This window comes from Balaenoptera physalus (genome assembly GCF_965194825.1).
Source record: "Balaenoptera physalus genome assembly, chromosome: 2".
NCBI classification, from domain to species: domain Eukaryota; kingdom Metazoa; phylum Chordata; class Mammalia; order Artiodactyla; family Balaenopteridae; genus Balaenoptera; species Balaenoptera physalus.
In genome coordinates this window covers 100,002,726-100,025,771 of record NC_138883.1, presented here as the reverse complement: position 1 = coordinate 100,025,771, position 23,046 = coordinate 100,002,726, and the positions used below count along the sequence as shown (strand labels likewise).

At 38.4% G+C, this 23,046-nt stretch overlaps 1 protein-coding gene across 1 annotated transcript in view; it reads right to left on the bottom strand.

Annotated features, from left to right (window-relative positions):
• UNC13C (unc-13 homolog C) overlaps positions 1-23,046 on the bottom strand; it is a 774,694-nt gene that overhangs the window by 182,436 nt on the left and 569,212 nt on the right. Inside the window, exon 20 of the mRNA XM_082444694.1 lies at positions 17,620-17,705. Within this exon, the coding sequence (XP_082300820.1) occupies positions 17,620-17,705 (86 nt within the window). The remainder of the gene's footprint in view (positions 1-17,619; positions 17,706-23,046) is intronic.

Sequence of the window (23,046 nt, the reverse complement as noted above, 5' to 3'; positions counted from 1 at the left end):
ACTCATACTCTCTTAATGCTAAAGTTGTTCCTACTGGGAGAGAAATGGCTGGAGTTTCCTGCAGCACATGCCATTTGTGTAGCTTGTCAGCCTTGGTTCTAGTTGGACCTATTTTGAAGTCAGGATTATCATTTTGGAGCATTCCAATGACAAGCAGTGTACAGTGCACTGAAGCCTCTTGGGGACTTGGAGAAGAGGGTTCCCAACACAGACCACAGCACAGTGGATTCACCTTCTCTAGTACACATCTCTGTTCTGTCTCCAAAGTGCCTCTCATACTCCAACCTGCTCTCTCCAGCATCAGACTGTCACCAGGTATAATCTCTGTCTTCCTCTCCCACTAAGCTTCTAGAAATGCCCTCTTCTTGCCCCTTTTCAGCTCTTTTGCCATCTTGAATAGCCCATTGTTATGAGATTAATATAAGTCTGAGGTTACACCACCACAAGCCACTCACAGGTAGTTTCTTAATAGGGTGAAAACTATGTGCATCTTGTTTCTATTATGCTTTCAAGGTCTGCTCTAAAGCACAAAGCAACTTTAGACAGGGCCTTTTCCCTTCTTCTCAAGTTATAACCAGGCATCATATATAGTCTATAACTGGCAATCATCCCAAGAGAACCAACAGGAGGTCATTCTTTCAGAGCTTTCCCTGGAATGTCTCCAAATAAAAAAACATGGCAAAAGCAGGGTTCCTGGGCTCCTTATCAGGAGAAAGTTTCTGGAAAGCTGGTTTATACCAATTGCCATCCCCTTCCTGGGTTTTCATTGTTGTCAAAACATTTTCACTTGCTGGGTATTGTGAATCTCCAAACAAAGACAAAGTTTCTTGATAAAAATATTAACCCAGAAACTACAGATATTTGTATTCTTTGATTCCATCTGTATATCTGCAGGCACTGTTGCACCTGTGATTGATTTGATTTGATTTAATGAGAGTAAATTTACAAGTTCCACAAGTAAAGTCAAGTAGTTTAGATAATGTTCATGTGTTTCTAAATCATCTTGTCTTCTTTAATACCTACCAGGGGCTGCAAGGCAGCAATAAGGATCTTATGGCCAAGATATTTAAATATTTATATTTCCCTTTTAAATTGAGTTTTTCTAAACTAATTTTAACAATTACTTTCAATTTGTTATTACTAATTTTTTTTTTTTAACTAAAACTGCTAATAGGGAAGAAAACTCTAACTGAGGTTTTGTTAGTTTTTCTTTACTTTTCTTTTTATTTTCCCCCTATCTTTTCCCAGATGAGACGTGGCTAAAAGATTAATAGCAGGAAAACAATAGAGGGGAAAATGAAGAGTAAAACACATAGTTTTCATATAAGTGGTAATTTACTATGTTATGCTATTGACATATGCAAACCCATTTCTTTGCTTTCAGCAACTGCCAACTTTATTTTCTTAATTGCACTCTTACTACATTTTCCTCCTGGCAATTATGACCTACTATTGATTTCACATTCAAATGCTCCATTCAAATACCTTGCCCAAGGGATGTGATAATTGGCCAGGAATATCTTAATTAGTTTTAAGAGAAAAAATTGTTATGCTTAAATATAACATTCTCATTATAGGTATTTAAAAATAAAGAGTTAGGTAAACAAAAACAGGATCAAAATTGTGTCAAATTCCCAATTATTATTGGGGAAATTATGTCTATACTCTATTGGTATTTGAAAATTCATGAATATGGAAATAAGTCTGGATGTTCTTCTGTGGGATTTAAGTCTTACTGCTGTGTAGTTTTAAATGATTCAAAATTTTTTATTTGATTACGTATCATGTTCTAGGAGTGAGGATTCAACTACAAATGGGATTATAAAGTTTCTGACTCCATGAAGCTTGTTTTTAAGTTTAAGAGCAGTGTTTTTAAACTGCTGGCCCAACTCAACAATGGGTCATAAAATCAATTTAGAGTACTATAACTAAAATTTAAAAAATATATATATATAATTTTAGTTAGTATATTTACATATATATACACACATGTAAATTGAAAAACAGAATAAGAAATAAAGTTTGAGGGTTTATATTACCTCTACACTTGTCAAGACTCCATGTGTCATGAAACTTTTGTTTTGGTTGTGTGTGTGTATATATACTGTGTTATTGTAAAAATGTAGTTTTTGCTTTGGATTGTGACCCAAACGCTTACAAATAGTTCCATAAAAGAAAGAGAAAAAATTAGCAAACAAGTGAATAAATAACTAGGCTAAATAAAATGATTCAGATACAGTAAGTGTTTGAAAGAAAAAGGGGGGTGGATTTTGTGGGAGTGGAGTGAGGGATGGGATGGTCAGGGTAGGTTATGAAAAGGAATGAAATGTGAACTAAGACCTGCAGGGTGGGAAAGAGGCCGCTATACAGAGAGCAGGGAAGAGCTTTATAGGTGGAAGGAAGAACCAGTGTGAATGCCCTGCTGTAGAAGCAAATCTGGCCCAGATGAGGAATAGGCATGAGGGCGGTGTGGTTACAGATAAACGAGAGGGAAAGGGAATGAGATGCACTTGGAGGGTGAAGAGATTCAGTCTACACAGCATGTCATATGCCATGGTTTTAAAAATAATGGGTTTTGGTTGACTGAAAGGGGAAGATTTTGGAAGCTTTTATATGCCAGAGAATGTCTTGATCTAATTTAAATTTGTGTGGGTTAGTCTGGATGTTATGAGCACAATGGATTAAAGGAAAGCAAGAGTGGAAATGTGCAAAATATTTAGGGGGCTATTACAGCTGTCAAAGCAAAGGAGGTCTGTGGCTAGAACTAGTTGGAGGTAGTGGAGATGAAGAGAAGGGTACAGAGCTAGGTATGTTTTGGAGGTAGAACAAGTATCGTTTGCTTATGGATATCTGTGTGTTATGTGTCTGTGGATGGTGGTAGACGGAGAGAAATAAAGGAATCAAAGATAATGGCTAAACACTATACAAATGGTGGCATCTTTTGCTGGAATGGCAAAGACCAAGACAGGAATAGAATTTGGGTGGGGAGGTTTTAATTCTAGAGGTTCATTTTTAACAGGTAATTTTGAGATCTAATAGACACAGTTTTTGTCCACAGCACTGATTCAATTTTATAATTATATATTTATTCGTGTAATTATTTGCTCATTATAGAGTAAAAAGTTCCTCGAGGCAGGAGTCATGACTGTTTTGTTTATTTTGTGTGTTGTATTGATCCGTGCTTTCCCAGCACAGAGCAAGCATGCAGGGAATATCTACTGACTTAATGACATATAGGTGTTGTTATTAATGAACACTTTTATGAATGTCAGTGATGGACTTTCCTTTGGTGATCATTTTTTTCCAAAGAAATCAAGTTTTAACAGAAGAAAATTTCTACCTGCCTAATGGTGAGGCAAGAACAATGAGATGTCTTTACAGAACCATGAAGCTAGGGTCGTTGACTAGTTAATCACTTGCTTCTACACACCAGCCTTCTAGAACAGTTGTTTCTCACACTTTAGCACACATGAGATTTATTTGGAAGTCTTGTTAAAATAGGGAACGCTGAATCTTAGGCTCAGAGTTTCTTATTCAGTAGGTCTGGGGTAGGGTCTGGGGATTTGCATTTCTAACCACTTCCCAGGGGATACTGGTGATGCTGGTCCAGGGGAAATCAGTGCTCTAGCAAGAAAAGGTTCTTAATCTGGGGTTCACATATCCCTGAAAAAAGTCTGCAAAAGCGCTGTGGGGGATTTACACACACATCCCTGAAAAGAGATATACACATTTTTCATGTATATGCTATGTGCATCTTTCTGGTGATAGACCCAGCATATTTCATCAGGTACTCAAAGGCCTTCAACACTTAATTAAGAGTAGTGGTACTCAATCTTGTATAATAGAACTCCCTGAAGTCTTGGCTCTTCTATTCAATTGCTGTGTGACTTTGGGCAAAATACTTAACCTCTCTGTGCCTCAAGTTCTTCATGTATAAAATGGAGCTAATATAACAGTACCTACCTTATGGGCTTGTTATGAAGTTCAAATAAGTTAACATTTGCATATCATTTAGAGAAGTACTTAATAAGTGCTAAATAGGTGATTGCTAAATAGGATTATAAACCTTAGAGTATTCTTTTTTTTAAAGTCTAGGATCCACCCCTGGTGATTCTAATGCACAGCCAAGGATGACAACCACTGCTCTGTAATGAAAAGAGAGCAAGAGATAGATGAGTGCCTTTCTTGAGAATGTGGTGTTAATTTCCTCTCAGCGTAGCAGACTTCCCTTCCCAGAGGAGCTTTGCTAGGAAACTAGAGAGGGCTAGCAAGAGCCCCAGCGTCTTGGAAATGAATTTTCTTCCTAAAACCTCAAGAGCTGGTTCATGCTGACCTTTTTTCTTGTGGTAGGGGGAGGGGCTGAGGCAAAGCAGCAGAAGGAAGAAAATTGGTTTTATCCAAGCTATTTCTTTTGCTTAAAATCAACGCAAACAATAAAAGCCTGTCCTAATATAAGAAAATGCTAACATAAAGAAATGATCAGAGAGGTAAATACTAACTATGAGCAAACTAGCCTTCGAAATGACACCAGTGACCCTTGCCTCCTGTAGTTCATGTCCTTGAGTGCTCCCTCCTACACTGAATGTAGCTGATCTGTGTGATCAATAAGATATTGCAGAAGGGACAAAGTCTAACTTCCCAGGCTAGGTTGGAAAAGACATTGCAGTTTTCCCACCCTCTGTCTTGCGTTGTTCACTCTGGGAGAAGCTAGCTGTCACACAGAGAGGACAGTCAAGCAGTTTGTGGAGAGGAAAACGAAGAACTGAGGGCTCCCACCAACAGCCCATAGTGGCTTCACAGCCACGTGAGTGAGCCACGTCAGAAAGCCACGTGGGAAGTGTCTCTTCCAGCCCATCAAGCTTTCAGCAACTGCAGCCTTGGTTCCTATCTTAACTGTAACCTCACAAGAGACCCCAACCCCAAACCTCCTATTCTGCAGAAACCATGAGAGATACTACATTACTGATTTATGTTTTAATTCACAAAGTTTTGGGATAATTTGTTACACAGTGATACATAACTGATGAACTAAACTTAACCTTTTATTTTTCATATGCCTGTGCTGAGAGTTTCCCTTTGGCTATTTTGGTGCCACTGCAGGTGATCTGCTCATTTTATTTTTTCCTAACCCTTTAAGCCCACGTAAGACACAAGGAAATGGTTAGCTAGTAAAATAGGCACACTCTACGGGGAGAGAAAGAGAACCCAGTCTCCTGCTTTGTGTTTTCCTGAGGCCTCACATCCAGAGAGAAAAAAAGTAACAAGACTCTTGAGCTCTACCAAGCTCAACAGTTAGGGGTCAGCTATGCAGGACCCTGAATTGAGTCGACAAAGTCTAATACTATCTTAAAAGAAAAATGCAAGAAAGCTCAACGTTTCTTAGGAGCACAGATGGCCAGGTTGCCAATCTAAACCCCCCTGAATTGTTGGTGTCCACTGCTGTTCTTTATTTCAAAACCAAATAAACCAAAGAATAATGTGAGAAACGAGTAGATTTTTCCTGGTTAAGACTGAGTTTGGGCTGAGAGAAAATGACCATGAAGACCTTTAAGTGCTATTTATATACTGGTCATATAACAATTTGAAATAGCTGAATAGGTGACGCTCCATCACTCGGTTCTAATAAACCAGGTTACTTGGCTTTTGGAAAATAATTTCCATTTACCTGAGATTTTGCTGAAATTCACCACCGCGGGGAGACAGACTTAAAAACTGTGGCACTGAACCTGAGAACATACATGGGGTGTGTCTGACCAAATTATGTGCATTTGCAGCCAGAGAGATCACACCCATAGCCTACATTAACTTAGACCTGTTCTTGCTGTGTGATTACCTTCTGAGATGGAGATGTGGAGACCCAGAAAAAGTGGTTGACCAGTTAATTACATCCTATTCTGATATGCTCACTTCTATCCAGGGAACACAATATAGTACTCAGATCAGCATATTTTAATTAATTTTTACCAAAATCAATTATAAGGCGAGTTAGTAGGTGATTACAGGGTGAGATTAATGACAGCATTACAGACACTCCTGAACACTTATTTTTTTCTTTCCTGTTATCTAGAAGCCAAATATTGTAGTCAGCAGGTTCTAGATTCATTATACACACAGCTCATTCTCTCTGTCTATTCCAGAAATTCAAAACAAGTAGTTTCAACTTAATCATGGGGGGCAGGGAAGAGGAATTACCAGAGAGGAAGCAACTGCGAAATGCATTTACTCTAAGTGTGAGCAGGGCTCGGGGCTCCCAGTTGAGGTCATTTGAATGAACACTGATGCTTTCCTTTAGAGTAAAGATGAAACGAGGCAAGAAAGCCCTAACTGTCTGAGAAATAACATGTTTAGAAGATGAAAAGCAGAGTCAAATAAGCTTCATGTCTAGTTTCCATTTTATTTCCTTTTAAGTGTGTGCCCACTTCCAGCTCACCAGGGTAAGCAGGATTTAGTTTGCCATCCCCACCCCTCCCAGTTTTTAATTTTAATGCTTTTTCTCCTTATTCTGATTTCGGGTCTTTTGGAAGGGCTAAGCAAGATGTCCCAAACACCTCAGTGTGTTCAATCTGCTGGAAAGTCCTGAGTGCACCAGGTGTTCGAGAGGATAATAAAGAAGGGGTGAGGGACTGGTGGGGAGTAAGAGGAAAACATAAGACAAGTGGAGGAAGGCGGGGCTGAAACCCATCTGTCTACCTTGGTCTTGCCGTGGCTTTTTAACATTTACTTTCACTGATTTCTATTTCCCTATTAAATTCCAGGGGGGTTGGCATTTAAAGGTTTTAGACTTTAGATTATATAATTTGACAGCTAATTTTTATTAACCAGCCTGTGACATCTGTTTGATGGCTAAAATTTGGCTCTATCTCATAGAAGTAGAATTTTACCATATGTTTTGTATGCTGTGCTTGCTAATGTGAAATAGTTTGTCATATGTTGGGAAGCCTTTGGCTAAGGATTGAATCTCAAAGGCTTATGTGATGAAAGACATCTTGTTGAACTGAAGCTTTAATATGCTGTTTCCCAAATATCAATATGGACAAGTCGAGTGATGAATAATGTACTTTAATATAGAATGTACTGGAAATATATAGAAAGTTTTAACAATGTGCATTCCTGGGCTCTAATATAGATGAAAATAACTCTGAATCATGTAGTTAACCTACACACACATTCATATACACACTGTTTTAATGCACCTTGGATTTTCATTGAATGATTATTTATTGAGCCCCTATATGTGCCAGGCATCTGTTAAGGACTGAATATGGTCAATGTGGTCCCTTCCCTCAAAGAGGTCAAAACTTCATATAATTGAGAATGTCACTAGTAAGAACCACCTATGCTACTTAATAAAAATTTTCTGTAAAATATATATGAAGCATGCTGGACAGTTAACTGTGGAAAATACTGTTATGCAAAGCCTTACCAACATCCCCAGTTAAAGTCACACTGAAAAGAAAAATAAAACATAAATAGATGGCGAAGCTAGTTATCTCCTTTCTATAACATTTAGCTTTTACAGCATTATGGTTCAAAAAAAGCATTAAATGTTTCAAAATACATTGAGTTTTGCTCTATTCAAAATAATAAAGATTTAAAGAAAGATGTAAACATTAGAGGAAATTTATTTGCCTTTGTTGTAATTTGACTCCAAGACAAAAAAATGAAAAATTACTTGACATGAATGGTGTATGAGCTTCTGTTTTTCCTTTGAAAAGGAGATAAAACAAAATAGGCAACTTTTTCATTCTTTTCTAATGAAGGGTCACTTTCCTCTAAGTTACTGAATACACCATGGACTTTTCTTAACCTAAGAATTGTATGCCTACTTGGCTGAGTCATCAATACCTTTCTTGTCATTTTTCTCCCATTGAGTTTCATGCTAATGGACTTGGCCCAGTCCATTCCCTTCCTCCCTTTATTTTCTTGAAAATTACTTTTTCATTCTCTTCTCCTTTTAAAAATTATTATTTTAATTCTTCTTTTCTTTCTATTTACTATCAAACTTTTAAAAATTGATATTTACAAATGGGTCTGCTCCTTGAACTTGTTTTTCTTTCCTAATTTGTTCTTACATAGTTGATGCATCCATACCATTCCTCCACTTTAACTTTTCATTATAAGGGACATTTTTCTGACTTACTTATATATCTTCAAAAATCATTGTGCGTTCACTGGTCAGAATGGCCACCATGAAAAAGTCTACAAATAACAAATACTGGAGAGGGTGTGGAGAAAAGGGAGCCCTCCAACACTGTTGGTGGGAATGTAAATTGGTGCAGCCACTATGGAAAACAGTACGGAGGTTCCTTCAAAAACTAAAAATAGAACTACCATACAACCCAGCAATCCCACTACTGGGCATATACCCAGAAAAGACGAAAACTCTAATTTGAAAAGATACATGCACTCCAGTATTCATTGCAGCACTATTTACAATAGCCAAGACATGGAAGCAACCTAAGTGTCCATCAACAGATAAATGGATAAAGAAGATAGTGTATATGTATATACATGTATATACATGTATATGTATACATACACACACACACACACACACACAATGGAACATTACTCAGCCATAAAAAAGAATGAAATAATTCCATTTGCAGCAACATGGATGAACCTACAGATTATCATACTAAGTGAAGTAAGTCAGACAAAGACAAATATTATATGATATCACTTATATGTGGAATCTAAAAAAATGATGCAAATGAACTTACTCACAAGACAGAAACAGACTCACATAGATAACAAACTTGTGGATACCGAAAGGGAAAGAGAAGGGGGAGGGACAAGCTAGGAGGTTGAAATTAGCAGATACACATTACTATATATAAAATAGATAAACAACAAGGACCTACTGTATAGCACAGGGAACTATATTCAATATCTTGTAATAACCTATATTGGAAAAGAATCTGAATATATACATTTAACTGAATCACTTTGCTGTATACCTGAAGCTAACACAATGTTGTAAATCAACTATATTCTAATTAAAAAAAAAACATGTGTGTTCAGCTCAACAATGGAAGAAGGCACTATGTTGATTATACATTCCCTAGATTAGTAGTTCTTAAATCTTAGTATGCATCAGAATCACTTGGAGATTTTATTTAAAAAAAAACTCAAAAACAGATTGCTGGGCCTCAATCTGAAACAGTAGATGTGGGGTGGGACCCAAGAATTTGCATTTCTGACATCTTCCCAGGTGATGCTGATGCTTGCTGGTCTGGGAACCACACTTTGAGAACTACTGGCCCAGTGAACCAGGAAAACTTAAGAAGTACCAGTAAATACACTTTGTTCTTATTTTTATTTGGGGGTGTGGGGCAAATATAACACAGGATCCCTCAAATAAGCTGCCACATATAAACTGATACATCAATCCAGAAGTCATGTTTCGGTTCATGGTTTGACTCATGTGACCTGCAATTTAAATGAATAGAACTGGTCTTTTTGCAATAATGAACACTGAGAGTTAGTAACCATTTATTTTTGTTTTGTTTTCATTTTTTGTCCATTAACCTAGACTTGGAATTCTGTGTGAAGATATGTCAAAACAAATTAGTGGGTTGCTGTAGAAAAGCAGGTGGGGACTGAACAGAGTGTGACTGGAAGAGGTATTTCACAATTTGTTAAGGAAGCAAAGCATTATAATCCTACCGTCTTCTCTTACCACATACAAATGCATGAGCAACACACACACACTGTTTCTGTGGGTAAATCAAAGGTGTTTAGGTGTTGTTTTTTTCCACATCTGTGATTATTAAAACCTTCCTAGAACTGCTACAACCACAACATGTGGTAAAAATAATTATCGGGACTACATATTTAGAAAACATTTCTCCTTTATATGAGTGATTGTAACTGGTTTGTGTGATTTGTGCCAAATTGTGACCGGAAATTTGAGTTTGGGAATGGAACGTATATCTTTGCTTTTGTCTGTTTGTAGACATAGGCTTATATTCATGCATGCATTCATTGATTCATAACATTTTTTATTAAGGGTCAGAGAAAGGGAGAGTAGGAAGATTCATACAAAGATGAATGAGAGCTCAGGGCGCGGTGGATGAGGTATCTGTGAAGTATAACACAAGCATAAATGGTACAATAGGAAGTATTCAATATTAAGGGAGAATAGGGAAGAAGTAGGCATTTCTCAGGGAAAACTTGACAGAAGAAACATTTGAATTGGACTTTGAAGAATGCATGAGTCTTTGCTGGGGCTGGCAAGTAGGAGAAAGCCTGGGCGGGGGTGGGGGACATCATGCACACCTCCTGGGGAATAAACTTGTATAAGGATTTCAGGGAAATTTTGAACAGGTGGATGTAGGTAGAGCATATAGTATGTGTATGGAGGAAATTATTAAGCACTAGGGCTGAAATCAGGTACAGAAAGGAGAGGAGGGAGATGGTGTAAGCTAGGCTAAGGAATTTGGACCTTATCCAGTGGTCCAGGAGGTGTCTACAAAGGAAGAACCATATCAATGAAGGTAGAAGCAGGAAAGATAATGTGTCTGAACAAGAACAGCAGTAAGAATCATAGAAAGGAAAGTTACTGAAGAGAATTTCATATATAGAGCTTTCAGTATAGATGTGCTAATAGGACGCAGAGAAGAGAAGAAGTCAACCATGATTTCCCAAATTTTAGTTGAAGCAACTGTACTGTTTATGATGCTATTTTATAATATCAGGAATGTAGAAGTGTCTTAAAGTTGTGTTGAACTGTCTCTGTGGCATTCTGGCAGCCATTGCCAAAGTACCTAAGTCTTAGCAAAAAAGCTTTCAGAACAGGAAAATGACTTATTAGTCATATGAAATATAGGATAGAATTTGTTCAGGTATAAGACATTATCCACTAAAAGCTAATATTTTATCAGTAAGTATTATATTATTTCTTTGAGTCATTCAACAGTTGTTTCCGGACAAGAGTAATATTGAAGATTCTCAACAGGATGAGGGAAAGCCACCTGTCATCTCTCCTTGGTTGAGAAATACCAACATCTCTGTTATTTATGGGAATTTCTGTACCTCTGAGGAGTGTTGCAACAGGGAAGGACACCAAACAGGTTGAGAACCACTACTGTACGAAAAGGAGGCCAGAGAGACCCTTTACAAAGTGCTCCCAACCTTGGCTCCAAGCACAGTCTTTGAAGAATACAGAGGCATAGCTTTTATCTCTGTCATTCCAATAAGGTTAAGAAAGATTGAGAGGAGGAAACAGGAGACGAAAGAAATCAGTTGTTTCCAGGGAGGTTTCACTGATTGCAGAAATTAGTCAGAAGCCAATCTTTTCTACCAAAATATGAGGATCAAGATAAATTGACAACCAGTGATTTGTGAGAGTAAACTTAAAAATCAGCAGAAAATTACTGACAGGAAGACAAGAAAGGTGATAAGTATCAAATAGTAGTTTGAGGTAGACCAGGTATGAGCTAGACCAGAAAGATGTTACGGACAAGAATATTCTAAGGGAGGCTAGAGAAGTTCATGGGTCAATAGGTCAGTTCTTTCCGTATAGCCAAAGTGGTAAGCGAGACCAGGAGAGATGTGACCATGACTTTGTGTTCTCATTGTTTTTGTGCCTATAAGGTCAAGGGCAATGTTCTTAAATGCACAGAGTGGCCTGAGACCTGTATGTGGGTGAAGGGCAATAAAAAAATTATACTTCTCTGAGAGAAGGCCTTCAAAAATAAATGTAAGAGAATAAGATATTCTAAAGATATTCAGTATGCAAATACTCAAATTCATACATCAAGAGAAGATAGTGCATGGAAAGGGTGAGAGCAGAGTTAATGGCAACAGTTGTGCTTATTAGGATGATGAGATAGTGAAAGATTACAAAGGCAGTCTAACAATTTTCACCTATTGATGAGGACCAACATGATAACTAAGCAGCAGACCAGAAAGATTGGTGATGAAAAGATAGAATGTCCAGTGTTAAAGCCTTGCTGCTACTCAGTGTGTGGTGCACTAACCAGATGCCGGGGCATCATCTCAGATTTTGTTAGAAATGGGGAGAACCACCTACCCTGCCCCCCAAAAGGTCTACTCAACCAGAATCTGCATTTTAACAAGATTCCCGGGGACTACTGTGCACATTAAAGTTTGACGAGCTCTGATCTGGGAGACTTTAAATAAAGCCAGGTGAAAGATGATTGTATTTTGCATATCATAATTAATTCCATCTCTGCCTAAGTTAATTAAGTAAAACAGTCATTTTTAACTCATCTATTTTCAATGATTTTTAATTATTTTTCTACTCAAAGAATCATCTGAAAATTTGGCAAATGCCTTAGATACTCTTCTCCCATCCCATCCATCCTTACAAGTGGATGCAATTTCAGAATATAACTTAAAGCCCAGCCACAAATTCCAATTTAAGAAGCAGTATTTAAAGAATCCCAAGCACTCTTCTACAGAATTATTAATTAGAAACCACCTGAATGCTTGTGGACCCAATCCACCAACTGGCTGCTATCTTGGGGCCTAGCAGGGTTTGCTTTTAATAGAGACTTTGAAGACACCCACATATGTTACACAATCAGGGCCCTTAACAGGACTGACTTGATTGCCAGGCAACCAAGTTCTATGGATACCAAGATGACATATACAACGTGTGCAGTCAACTGCAATTGCCAAGTAAAACTTTCAGTCACTTACAGGCATCTAGACATTTGGGTGGTATTATAAATCATCTGCAAGTTTTTGTTTACTAAATTATAATCCTCAAGATTGTGATAATGGCTAATGTTTGAGTATTTATTATGCACTAGGAAACTATCCGCTCCTCGCCCCCTTATCTATCTCTTTTTCTTCCTTTCTCCTTAAAATAACCTTGTAAGGTAGGTATTTTTGTCCCTAATTTTAAAATATGGAAACTGAGACTTACTTTAATAAACTGTCCAAAATCATAGCTAACAAGTAAATGGAAAGTAGCAGAGCCTGAACTCACACACAGATCTAACTTACTGCAAAACCTGTATTTTTACCAGCCAGGCTAAAGACTATAAAAATCTTTAGAATAACTGCTTTAGAAAAAATTCTGCAAAACTAACTCTATTTCACTATAAAATGAAATATTTCATCAGGGACTTTTTTCTTTCTACACTACCTTTTCCACAGAAAGTACATCTTTTTTGTAAAATCTGTAAAATAATTTATTCTGGTTCATTCAGCAAGTTATCACCAAAGTTTGATACTGCTTATCAAAGTTGTAAGGTGATTATTGTCAAATATGAAAACAAAATAAGATGGCTCATATAGACTGAGTAAAGTTGGGGGAAAAGTTATTTTATTTTTAAATTAAATTATTCTTTCCGTAGCAGCTGATGAGTTCATGAAGTAAAGCAAAAAGCTGCGTCAAAAAGCCTTAAGTCCATAAATTCTAACTCCCTTCTCTGTTGACCTGACTTCATCAGAGGTTACTTACAACTTGGGCTCAGATGCTTTAATCATAAGACAAACTATGTAGCCCAGATTATGTAACAACACAGAGTCTTTCTAGGCCAATAGCCTGAAGCAGTCCTCCACAGTCAATTAATTTTAACAACATTCTATAAGGCAAATAGGGAGAGTAAGAACATTACTATCACATGCAAAAGAGCCTGCCAGAAGAATGTTTTTAAGTATATGCCCTCTATTCTGTAAGGTAGTCCTGGTCCTCATTTTCTTTAACAATTATGATTCATGTCACATTTTTTAAAATGTCAGAGTATGAAGCCATATATTACATTGAAATGGTGAAAGGGAAGGAGGGAGAGATAGGGAACAAATGAACATGGATTTGTAAACACTCTCCTAGGAGTTTTAAACCTTAAATGATCCCTAAAGGAGACTGTTTTGAGACTTTCACAGATCTTTCTCCATTTATATAATAATAATGCTCTCCTCCCATTAGCACCGTGATTTCGAAGTATAGTATATTTACTATCATGTAATCCTCACACCAACCTGTGAACTCTTATCACCTTTTTATTGAAAGGAAGACTAAAGTTTGGAGACGTTATACATTAATTGCTCAATCTGGTGCAGCTTATAAGTGAGAAAGCTTTCTGAAACTGGGTTTTTCCCAGACTCAGATCTCTTGCTGCCTCCCAACTAGCAATACTACAATTGTTTAGTTTGAACATAAGTATCTGGCTTTGTCTGCGAGGCTCTTTGTATAAGGTTGTCCCATCTGTAATTTGATTCAAGTAAACTAACACATACTAAGCTTCTATTAAGGTTCAGTGAATACAGAAATGACAAATACAATCTTTACACTCAAAAGCCTTCTCAAGGGCTTCCCTGGTGGCACAGTGGTTGAGAATCTGCCTGACAATGCAGGGGACACGGGTTCGAGCCCTGGTCTGGGAAGATGCCACATGCCGCGGAGCAGCTGGTCCCGTGAGCCACAGTTACTGAGCCTGCGCGTCTGGAGCCTGTGCTCCGCAATAAGAGAGGCCGCGATAGTGAGAGGCCCGTGCACCGCGATGAAGAGTGGCCCCCGCTCGCCGCAACTAGAGAAAGCCCTCGCACAGAAACGAAGACCCAACACAGCCAAAAATAAATAAATAAATAAAAATTTAAAAAAAAAAAAAAAAAAAGCCTTCTCAGCTGGTGTAGAAGAAGATACATAAGCCAGGAACTGCAATCTAAATTACTCCCTTACTATACTCATCATGCCTTCCTAAAAATGGGTGTGAATGTGCAAACTAGTGAACTGGACACTTTAGGTGAATTGTATGGGATGTGAATTATATCTCAGTACAGCTGCTATTAAAAAAATAATAAATTAAAAAAACATAAAAAAACTTTGTGTTAAGGAAAGGATTCTTGTCTCCAGAAAACCTAAGCTAATCACAAAAGAATTACTTACCCTTGATCTTGGACCTGACTTTTAATAATACAATCTCAGCATTTTGGGATACTGCTTTTGTCCAAAATTATTAACCTCTAATCAATAAACATCCAACCAAAGTTATGGTGCTTTACATGTAGCATTTCTAATTTCATTGTTGTTTCAAACAAACATTATATTTTTTGAGATTTACATTTCCTAACATAAATATTATACTTAGTTGTCTAAAATTACTACTTATTTTTTAAAGCAAAGGTAACATAAAATAAAACATCCAATAGTTGCACAAACGCTATATAAATAAAGATAGAGGCCCTGTCCAAACAAAATGTGCACTGGTGGGCAGTGCCACTGTGGAAAGTTCCCAAATAGTCAAGTTCCTCTGAAATACGGGCAGGAGCGGCTCCTTGCCCATTGCCCAGCCCTCTGACCCAGTGTGAACTTTTCATTTTACAGGTGAGGACAACGAAACACGAAGGTGTTGACCTCTTAAAATGTTCCCAAGATCACATAGAAAAGGATCACAAACAGACGTCTCTACTGCTTTTTCTACTACTCCATTGAGTTGGGATTAACTGGTAAAGTCTTCACTGATGAAACACATAGTTATTAAGTAGTTTCTATTTTCTAGGCTTCATTCTAGGCAATATAGATATGTTGATAAAAATCACAGGCAAAAAATTTACACTGTGGCAAGGAAGACAGATAAGAAGCCAGCCCGGGTAAACAAGTAAATAAAGGATAGTAATTAGTTGCTATGCAGAGGATTAAGATAAGGTTATTCATGGAGGTGACTTTACCTCCTGAGCCCTACATGGCTGCTTGCAAAGAGTGGTGGGAAGAGAAATCCAGGCAGTAAAGGAGCTGATGAAAAAGCCAGAAGGCAGGAATGAGCTTCAAGTGTGCTGAGGAAAGTAAAGGAATCCACGATAATCCTATGTGTTTGATTTAAGTAACTGGTCAAATGCTGCTGCCAGTAATTGCAATGGAGATGTGGGGGAAAGAAGCAGGTTTTGACAGGGGAGATTAAGAATTCTATATTGATCCTAAAAAAGTTTGAGATGACTGATAGGCAGTCAAGGAGGGTAAGGGTGTGTCGGGGATAGGACTAGGGGAGTAAAATGCTATCTGAAGAAACTGGTTCCTGTCTGACTTATACATTTTGGATCCCAAAGAGACAACTGAAGCAGAGTGGTATAAAAGGATGTGGTTGGTAGGAGGCAGAGGTACAGAAAGCAGGATTGATCAATACAATGGAGAAGGAACACTTCACTGCAGAATAAGGAGTTTGCATCTCTGAGCAAGTTCTGGTATAATTTTAAGGATAAATCCTAATTTATCTAATTAGGTGGTAGACACAGACTTTACCAGAAAATCAGGTATTAAAATCTATTGTGTACCTTCTTTTTCAAATAAGGAAAAGCACTGTATGTTTCCTCTGTGTGCCCTAGCAACAAGCTTACATTTTAGCAACACTAAGAAAAAAACAGTGGCACAATGAGCACAAACTCTATCAGTCATCTTCCACTCTGCGGTCCCAATGCCTGTTCTAAGCTGCCAATCTGAACAGGACATGTCCCTCCTGAAATCCCTTTATGGTCTGTCGTTTCTCTTAGCAGAGAGTCAAACTCCTCATCATGGCCCACAAGGCAGCACATGCTGGTCCCTGCCAACTTCTCCAGCCTCATTTCCTGCTACCTCTTGCTCACAGGACCAGCTGAGTTCTCTTCTCAAATGAACCCTGGGCTCACTCTACTTGTTAATGCTTTGTCCTTGACCAGGACAAGACAGAGATGCTTCTTGCTCATCTATTCCCAAAGTGAACTCCTACTTATACTTCAGGTCTTTGTCAAGATAACACTTCCTCAGAGGAAGTTCCTCTAGAAAACCTGCCTTGCCCCCTTGTCCTAAGTCTGACTTAGGAGCTTCACCTCCAGATATTCCATTATCTTTAGCACTGACCACCCCCATGTTGCGAGGGTCTACATATTTGCAGCTGTCCTGCATAATCTTGTTGAGGGCAGGGACCATAGCTGTCCTGTTCATTGTTGTATCTTCCATACTGAGTGCAGATTGGGCATTTAGCATCTAGGGGCTTAAGACGTAGTGAATAAGTGCAAAGAAAACTTTCTACTAGATTTTAAATTCCTAGAGAGCAGGAACCCTAGGCTGGTTAAAAATACTACCTCCAACTCTAAACACAAGGTGAGTGCTCAAAGAAATTTATAGTTTTTCAACTGAGAGCTGCATTTCCCATGCTTTACATTCTATGATTTGAGTATATTGAAAGTGGAGCTTCTGGTGAAGAGCCCTGCCATTGTCTTTGCACCAGCTTTGGCCATATTTTAACCTGCCCAGCCATTGGATACCATTTCTAAGTCTAGGTAGACAAATATCTGAACTAATATTACTCATCTACCCTCTCAATATGGTCTGATTTATGCCATAAGTATTTATGCCATAAAGTATTCCTGATTTATGCCATAAGTATTTATGCCATAAAGTATTCCTGCATCTAAACTTTGTCCTACAAATGAAATACTCACTATTATCCTGCAACTTAGACCATTTGATTTAAAATGCATTTCTTCGGGGCTTTTAAATACTTTGAGATCTTTATCTTTCCACAATGTGGAAATAAGTTTTAGAACTAAACTGATCACAGTGATCGATGTTTTGATGCAACAGTTCCTTACACTTAAAATCAAGAACACAAAATCAGAATTTAACTAAAACATATACTCTTAATAAGTTTAAACATTTGTAATTACCTTCTAGTGCCTCTTTCATATCCTGAGCAAAAATGGTCCACATAATTTCAGCACTTATTTTTCCCATGTTCAGTTCTTGAGGGAACCTAAAGCCAAACACATATATTAGTAGATCAAAAAGAAAAATGTGCCTGAAAAAAACAAAACACTTCACATTACATAGACACCACAGTAATTATTACATAGTTTATAAATACTTTTACTTATGAGATTTCTCTTTATAGATTTTCAGGGGTAGGGAAAAAAAGCTAAACAACAGAGTGTGGTGATAAAGACAATTATTGGGTGAAAGGAAAATAGACTTCATTACATCAGTGCCAATGTAATGGTGCCCAGGGCTCCTGATGGATGTCTTATGCTGTGTGTTTGCTTGTGTCTAAAGAGTTCCTTTAGTTTTATCAAACACTTCGTCTTCATATGTCTCAACTTGAGGATAGGCCAGAGGAATCTGAGGAGCAGATGCCATGTAACAGCAAAACCCACACCTCGCATTCATCTGTCAGCCATTTTTCTCGAAGCAAAATTGAGTGCTTCCCTTCTCTATTTGCTTAAAGCAAATTATTTCAAGAAAGATTCCACATTCCTCTGGTAAAATGGCCCATGGTGGACCCATTAATCAGGACTCCAGAACTACCAGGCAGGCTGTGTATTTTAGATCAAACAAGCTTAAGCCAAAGACAAAATTCCTACTGCTGCTGGATATGTATTCTGTTTGTATGTGTTTTCAATCTCATGTAAGCCCAGTGAAAATAATTTCATTTCACTGTAAACACTCAGCCCATGTCAACATGCAAGACTGAAAGTATTTTCTGTTCTAACAAATATATATTATATATTTTATGCATTGAATATATTATTTATAAAGTGCATGCATATAAATATTTATATACATATATACAAGCTAACATATTAAGAAAAAATAAATATATATATACATATACATGTAAAGTAACAAGAATAACTCTCACATTCATTTATTTTTTTTTTTTTTAAAGATTTTTTTGATGTGGACCATTTTTTTTTTAAAGTCTTTATTGAAAGTTAAGACTTTGTCTTCCTATGCAGGGGGTGCGGGTTCAATCTCTGGTCGAGGACCTAAGATCCCACATACCTCACAGCCGAAAAACCAAAACATAAAACAGAAGCAATATTGTAGCAAATTCAATAAGGACTTCACATTCATTTATATCTTTGAGTCCAAATCAAAAAAAGAGAAAAGAGTAATATAACCCTGAATGGGATAGAAAGGGTTACTTAAGTAAATATGACCTCAGTATAACCTCAACAAAGAAAAGACCACATATCCTGCATAATATTTCACCAAAGCACAGCGTGTTTCATCAAATGTCCCTTACCAATTTCCATCTATCATCAATTTACCTAATAATGTCAACTGATACTTTAAAACTTAAATGCGGATGCATTATTATTAAGTATTAAAACAGAACACTTCCTATGATCAAAAAATAAATATAACCTAGATATATACAAAATTAGTTTTCAACAATAAATTTTACCCCCTTGATATAAAAATAACCTTTGGCAAGTAATGTTTCATTTGTGGATAGCTACGAATATCCCATATATGTAGTATATTAATTTTTATGTAATAGATACACAGCAACAAAATTGTAAGTGATATAATTACAGTGATTTAAGCTTATAAAATGAGGAAATCTATTATTTTAATTTTTTGAATCCAGAATAAAGAATGTATTAATTCAGTTTATGGTGCCCTGATATAAAAAACAAAGACACTGGGAGACCTTCAAGATGGAGGAAGAATAAGACATAGAGATCACCTTCCCCCCCAACAAATACATCAGAAATACATCTACATGTGGAACAGCTCCTATAGAACACCTACTGAACGCTGGCAGAGGACCTCAGACCTCCCAAAAGGAAAGAAACTTCCCACATACCTGGGTAGGGCAAAAGAAAAAAACAAAAAACAGAGACAAAAGAATAGGGACGGGACCTGCACCAGTGGGAGGGAGCTGTGAAGGAAGAAAGGTTTCCACACACTAGGAAGCCCCTTCGCGGGTGGAGACTGCGGGTGGCGGAGGGGGGAAGCTTCGGGGCCATGGAGGAGAGCGCAGCCACATGGGTGCGGAGGGCAAAGCGGAGAGATTCCCGCACAGAGGATCGGTGCCGACCAGCACTCACCAGCCCAAGAGGCTTGTCTGCTCCCCCGCGGGGGCGGGCGGGGGCTGGGAGCTGAGGCTCGGGCTTTGGAGGTCGGATCGCAGGGAGAGGACTGGGGTTGGTGCGTGAACACAGCCTGAAGGGGGCTAGTGCGCCACGGCTAGCCGGGAGGGAGTCCGGGAAAAGGTCTGGAGCTGCCGAACAGGCAAGAGACTTTTTCTTGCCTCTTTGTTTCACGGTGCGCGAGGAGCGAGGATTCAGAGCACCGCCTAAACGGGCTCCAGAGATGGGCGCAAGCCGCGACTATCAGCGCAGACCCCAGAGACGGGCATAAGATGCTAAGGCTGCTGCTGCAGCTGCCAAGAAGCCTGTGTGCAAGCACAGGTCACTCTCCACACCTCCCCTCCCAGGAGCCTGTGCAGCCTGCCACTGCCAGGGTCCCGTGATCCAGGGACAACTTCCTGGGAGAACGCACTGCGGGTGCGCCTCAGGCTGGTGCAACGTCACACCGGCGTCTGCCACCACCTGCCACCGCAGGCTCGCCCCGCATCCGTACCCCTCCCTCCCCTCGGCCTGAGTGAGCCAGAGCCACCGAATCAGCTGCTCCTTTAACCTCGTCCTGTGTGAGCGAAGAACAGACGCCCTCAGGCCACCTACACGCAGAGGCAGAGCCAAATCCAAAGCTGAACCCCAGGAGCTGAGCGAACAAAGAAGAGAAAGGGAAATCTCTCCCAGCAGCCTGAGGAGCAGCGGATTAAATCTCCACAATCAACTTGATGTACCCTGTATCTGTGGAATACCTGAATAGATAATGAATCATCCCAAAATTGAAGCGGTAGAATTTGGGAGCAACGGTATATATATATTTTTCCTTTTTCTCTTAGTGAGTGTGTATGTGTATGCTTCTTTGTATGATTTTGTCTGCATAGCTTTGTTTTTACCATTTGTCCTAGGGCTCAGTCTGTCCTTTTTTTTTTTCTTTTTTCTTTTAGTATAGTTTTTAGCACTTCTTATCATTGGTGGATTTGTTTTTTGGTCTGGTTGCTCACTTCTTTCTTTCATTCTTTATTTATTTTTTCTTTTTTTATTACTTTTGAATTTTTAAATTTTTAATAATTTATTTTTTATATCAATAACTTTATTTTATATTATTTTATTACTTTTCATAATTTCTTTCTTTTTTTTTTTCTCCCTTTTCTTCTGAGCCGTGTGGCAGACAGGGTCTTGGTGCACCGGCCAGGTGTCAGGCCTCTGCCTCTGAGGTGAGAGAGCCAAGTTCAGGACACTGGTCCACCAGAGACCTCCCGGCTCCGTGTAATATCAAATGGTGAAAGCTCTCCCAGAGATCTCCATCTCAACGCGAAGACACAGCTCCACTCAACAACCAGCAAGCTACAGTGCTGGACACCCTATGCCAAACAACCAGCAAGACAGGAACACAACCCCACCCATTAGCAGACAGGCTGCCTAAAATCATAATAAGGCCCCACACACCCCAAAACACACCACTGGACGTGGTCCTGCCCACCAGAAAAACAAGATCCAACCTCGTCCACCAGAACACAGGCACAAGTCCCCTCCACCAGGAAGCCTACACAACCTACTGAACCAACCTTAGCCACTAGGGGCACAAACCAAAAACAACGGGAACTACGAACCTGCAGCCTGCGAAAAGAAGACCCCCAAAACAGTAAGTGAAGCAGAATGAGAAGACAGAGAAACACACAGCAGATGAAGGAGCAAGGTAAAAACCCACCACCAAACAAATGAAGAGAATATAGGCAGTCTACCTGAAAAAGAATTCAGAGTAATGATAGTAAAGATGTTCCAAAATCTTGGAAATAGAATAGAGAAAATACAAGAAACGTTTAACAAGGACCTAGAATAATCAAAGAGCAAACAAACAGTGATGAACAACACAATAAATGAAATTAAAAATTCTCTAGAAGGAATCAATAGCAGAATAACTGAGGCAGAAGAATGGATAAGTGACCTGGAAGATAAAATAGTGGAAATAATTACTGCAGAGCTGAATAAAGAAAAAAAAGAATGAAAAGAATTGAGGACAGTCTCAGAGACCACTGGGACACATTAAACACACCAACATTCTAATTATAGGGGTCCCAGAAGAAGAAGAGTAAAAGAAAGGCACTGAGAAAATATTTCAAGAGATTATAGTTGAAAACTTCCCTAATATGGGAAAGGAAATAGTAAATCAAGTCGAGGAAGCGCAGAGAGTCCCATACAGGATAAATCCAAGGAGAAACATGCCAAGACATATATTAATCAAACTATCAAAAATTAAATTCAAAGAAAAAATATTAAAAGCAGCAAGGGAAAAACAAAAAATAACATACAAGGGAATCCCCATAAGGTTAACAGCTGACCTTTTAGCAGAAACTCTGCAAGCCAAAAGGGAGTGGCAGGACATATTTAAAGTGATGAAAGGGAAAAACCTACAACCAAGATTACTCTACCCAGCAAGGATTTCATTCAGGTTTTAAGGAGAAATTAAAACTTTTACAGACAAGGAAAAGCTAAGAGAATTTAGCACCACCAAACCAGCTTTACAACAAATGCTAAAGAAACTTCTCTAGGCAGGAACCACAAGAGAAGAAAAAGACTTACAATAACAAACCCCAAACAATTAAGAAAATGGTAATAGGAACATACATATCAATAATTATCTTAAATGTAAATGGATTAAATGCTCCAACCAAAAGATATAGACTGGCTGAATGGATACAAAAACAAGACCCGTATATATGCTGTCTACAAGAGACCCACTTCAGACCTAGGGGAACATACAGACTGAAAGTGAGGGGATGGAAAAAGATATTCCACGCAAATGGAAATCAAAAGAAAGCTGGAGTAGCAATTCTCATATCAGAAAAAATAGAATTTAAAATAAAGACTATTACAAGAGACAAAGAAGGACAGTACATAATGATCTAGGGATCGATCCAAGAAGAAGATATAACAATTGTAAATATTTATGCACCCAAAATAGGAGGACCTCAATACATAAGGCAAATGCTGACAGCCATAAAAGGGGAAATTGGCAGTAACAAAATCATAGTAGGGGACTTGAAGACCCCACTATCACCAATGGACAGATCATCCAAAATGAAAATAAAAGAGGAAACACAAGCTTTAAATGGTACATTAAACAAGATGGACTTAATTGATATTTATAGGACATTCCATCCAAAAACAACAGAATACACTTTCTTCTCAAGTGCTCATGGAACATTCTACAGAATAGATCATATCTTGGGTCAC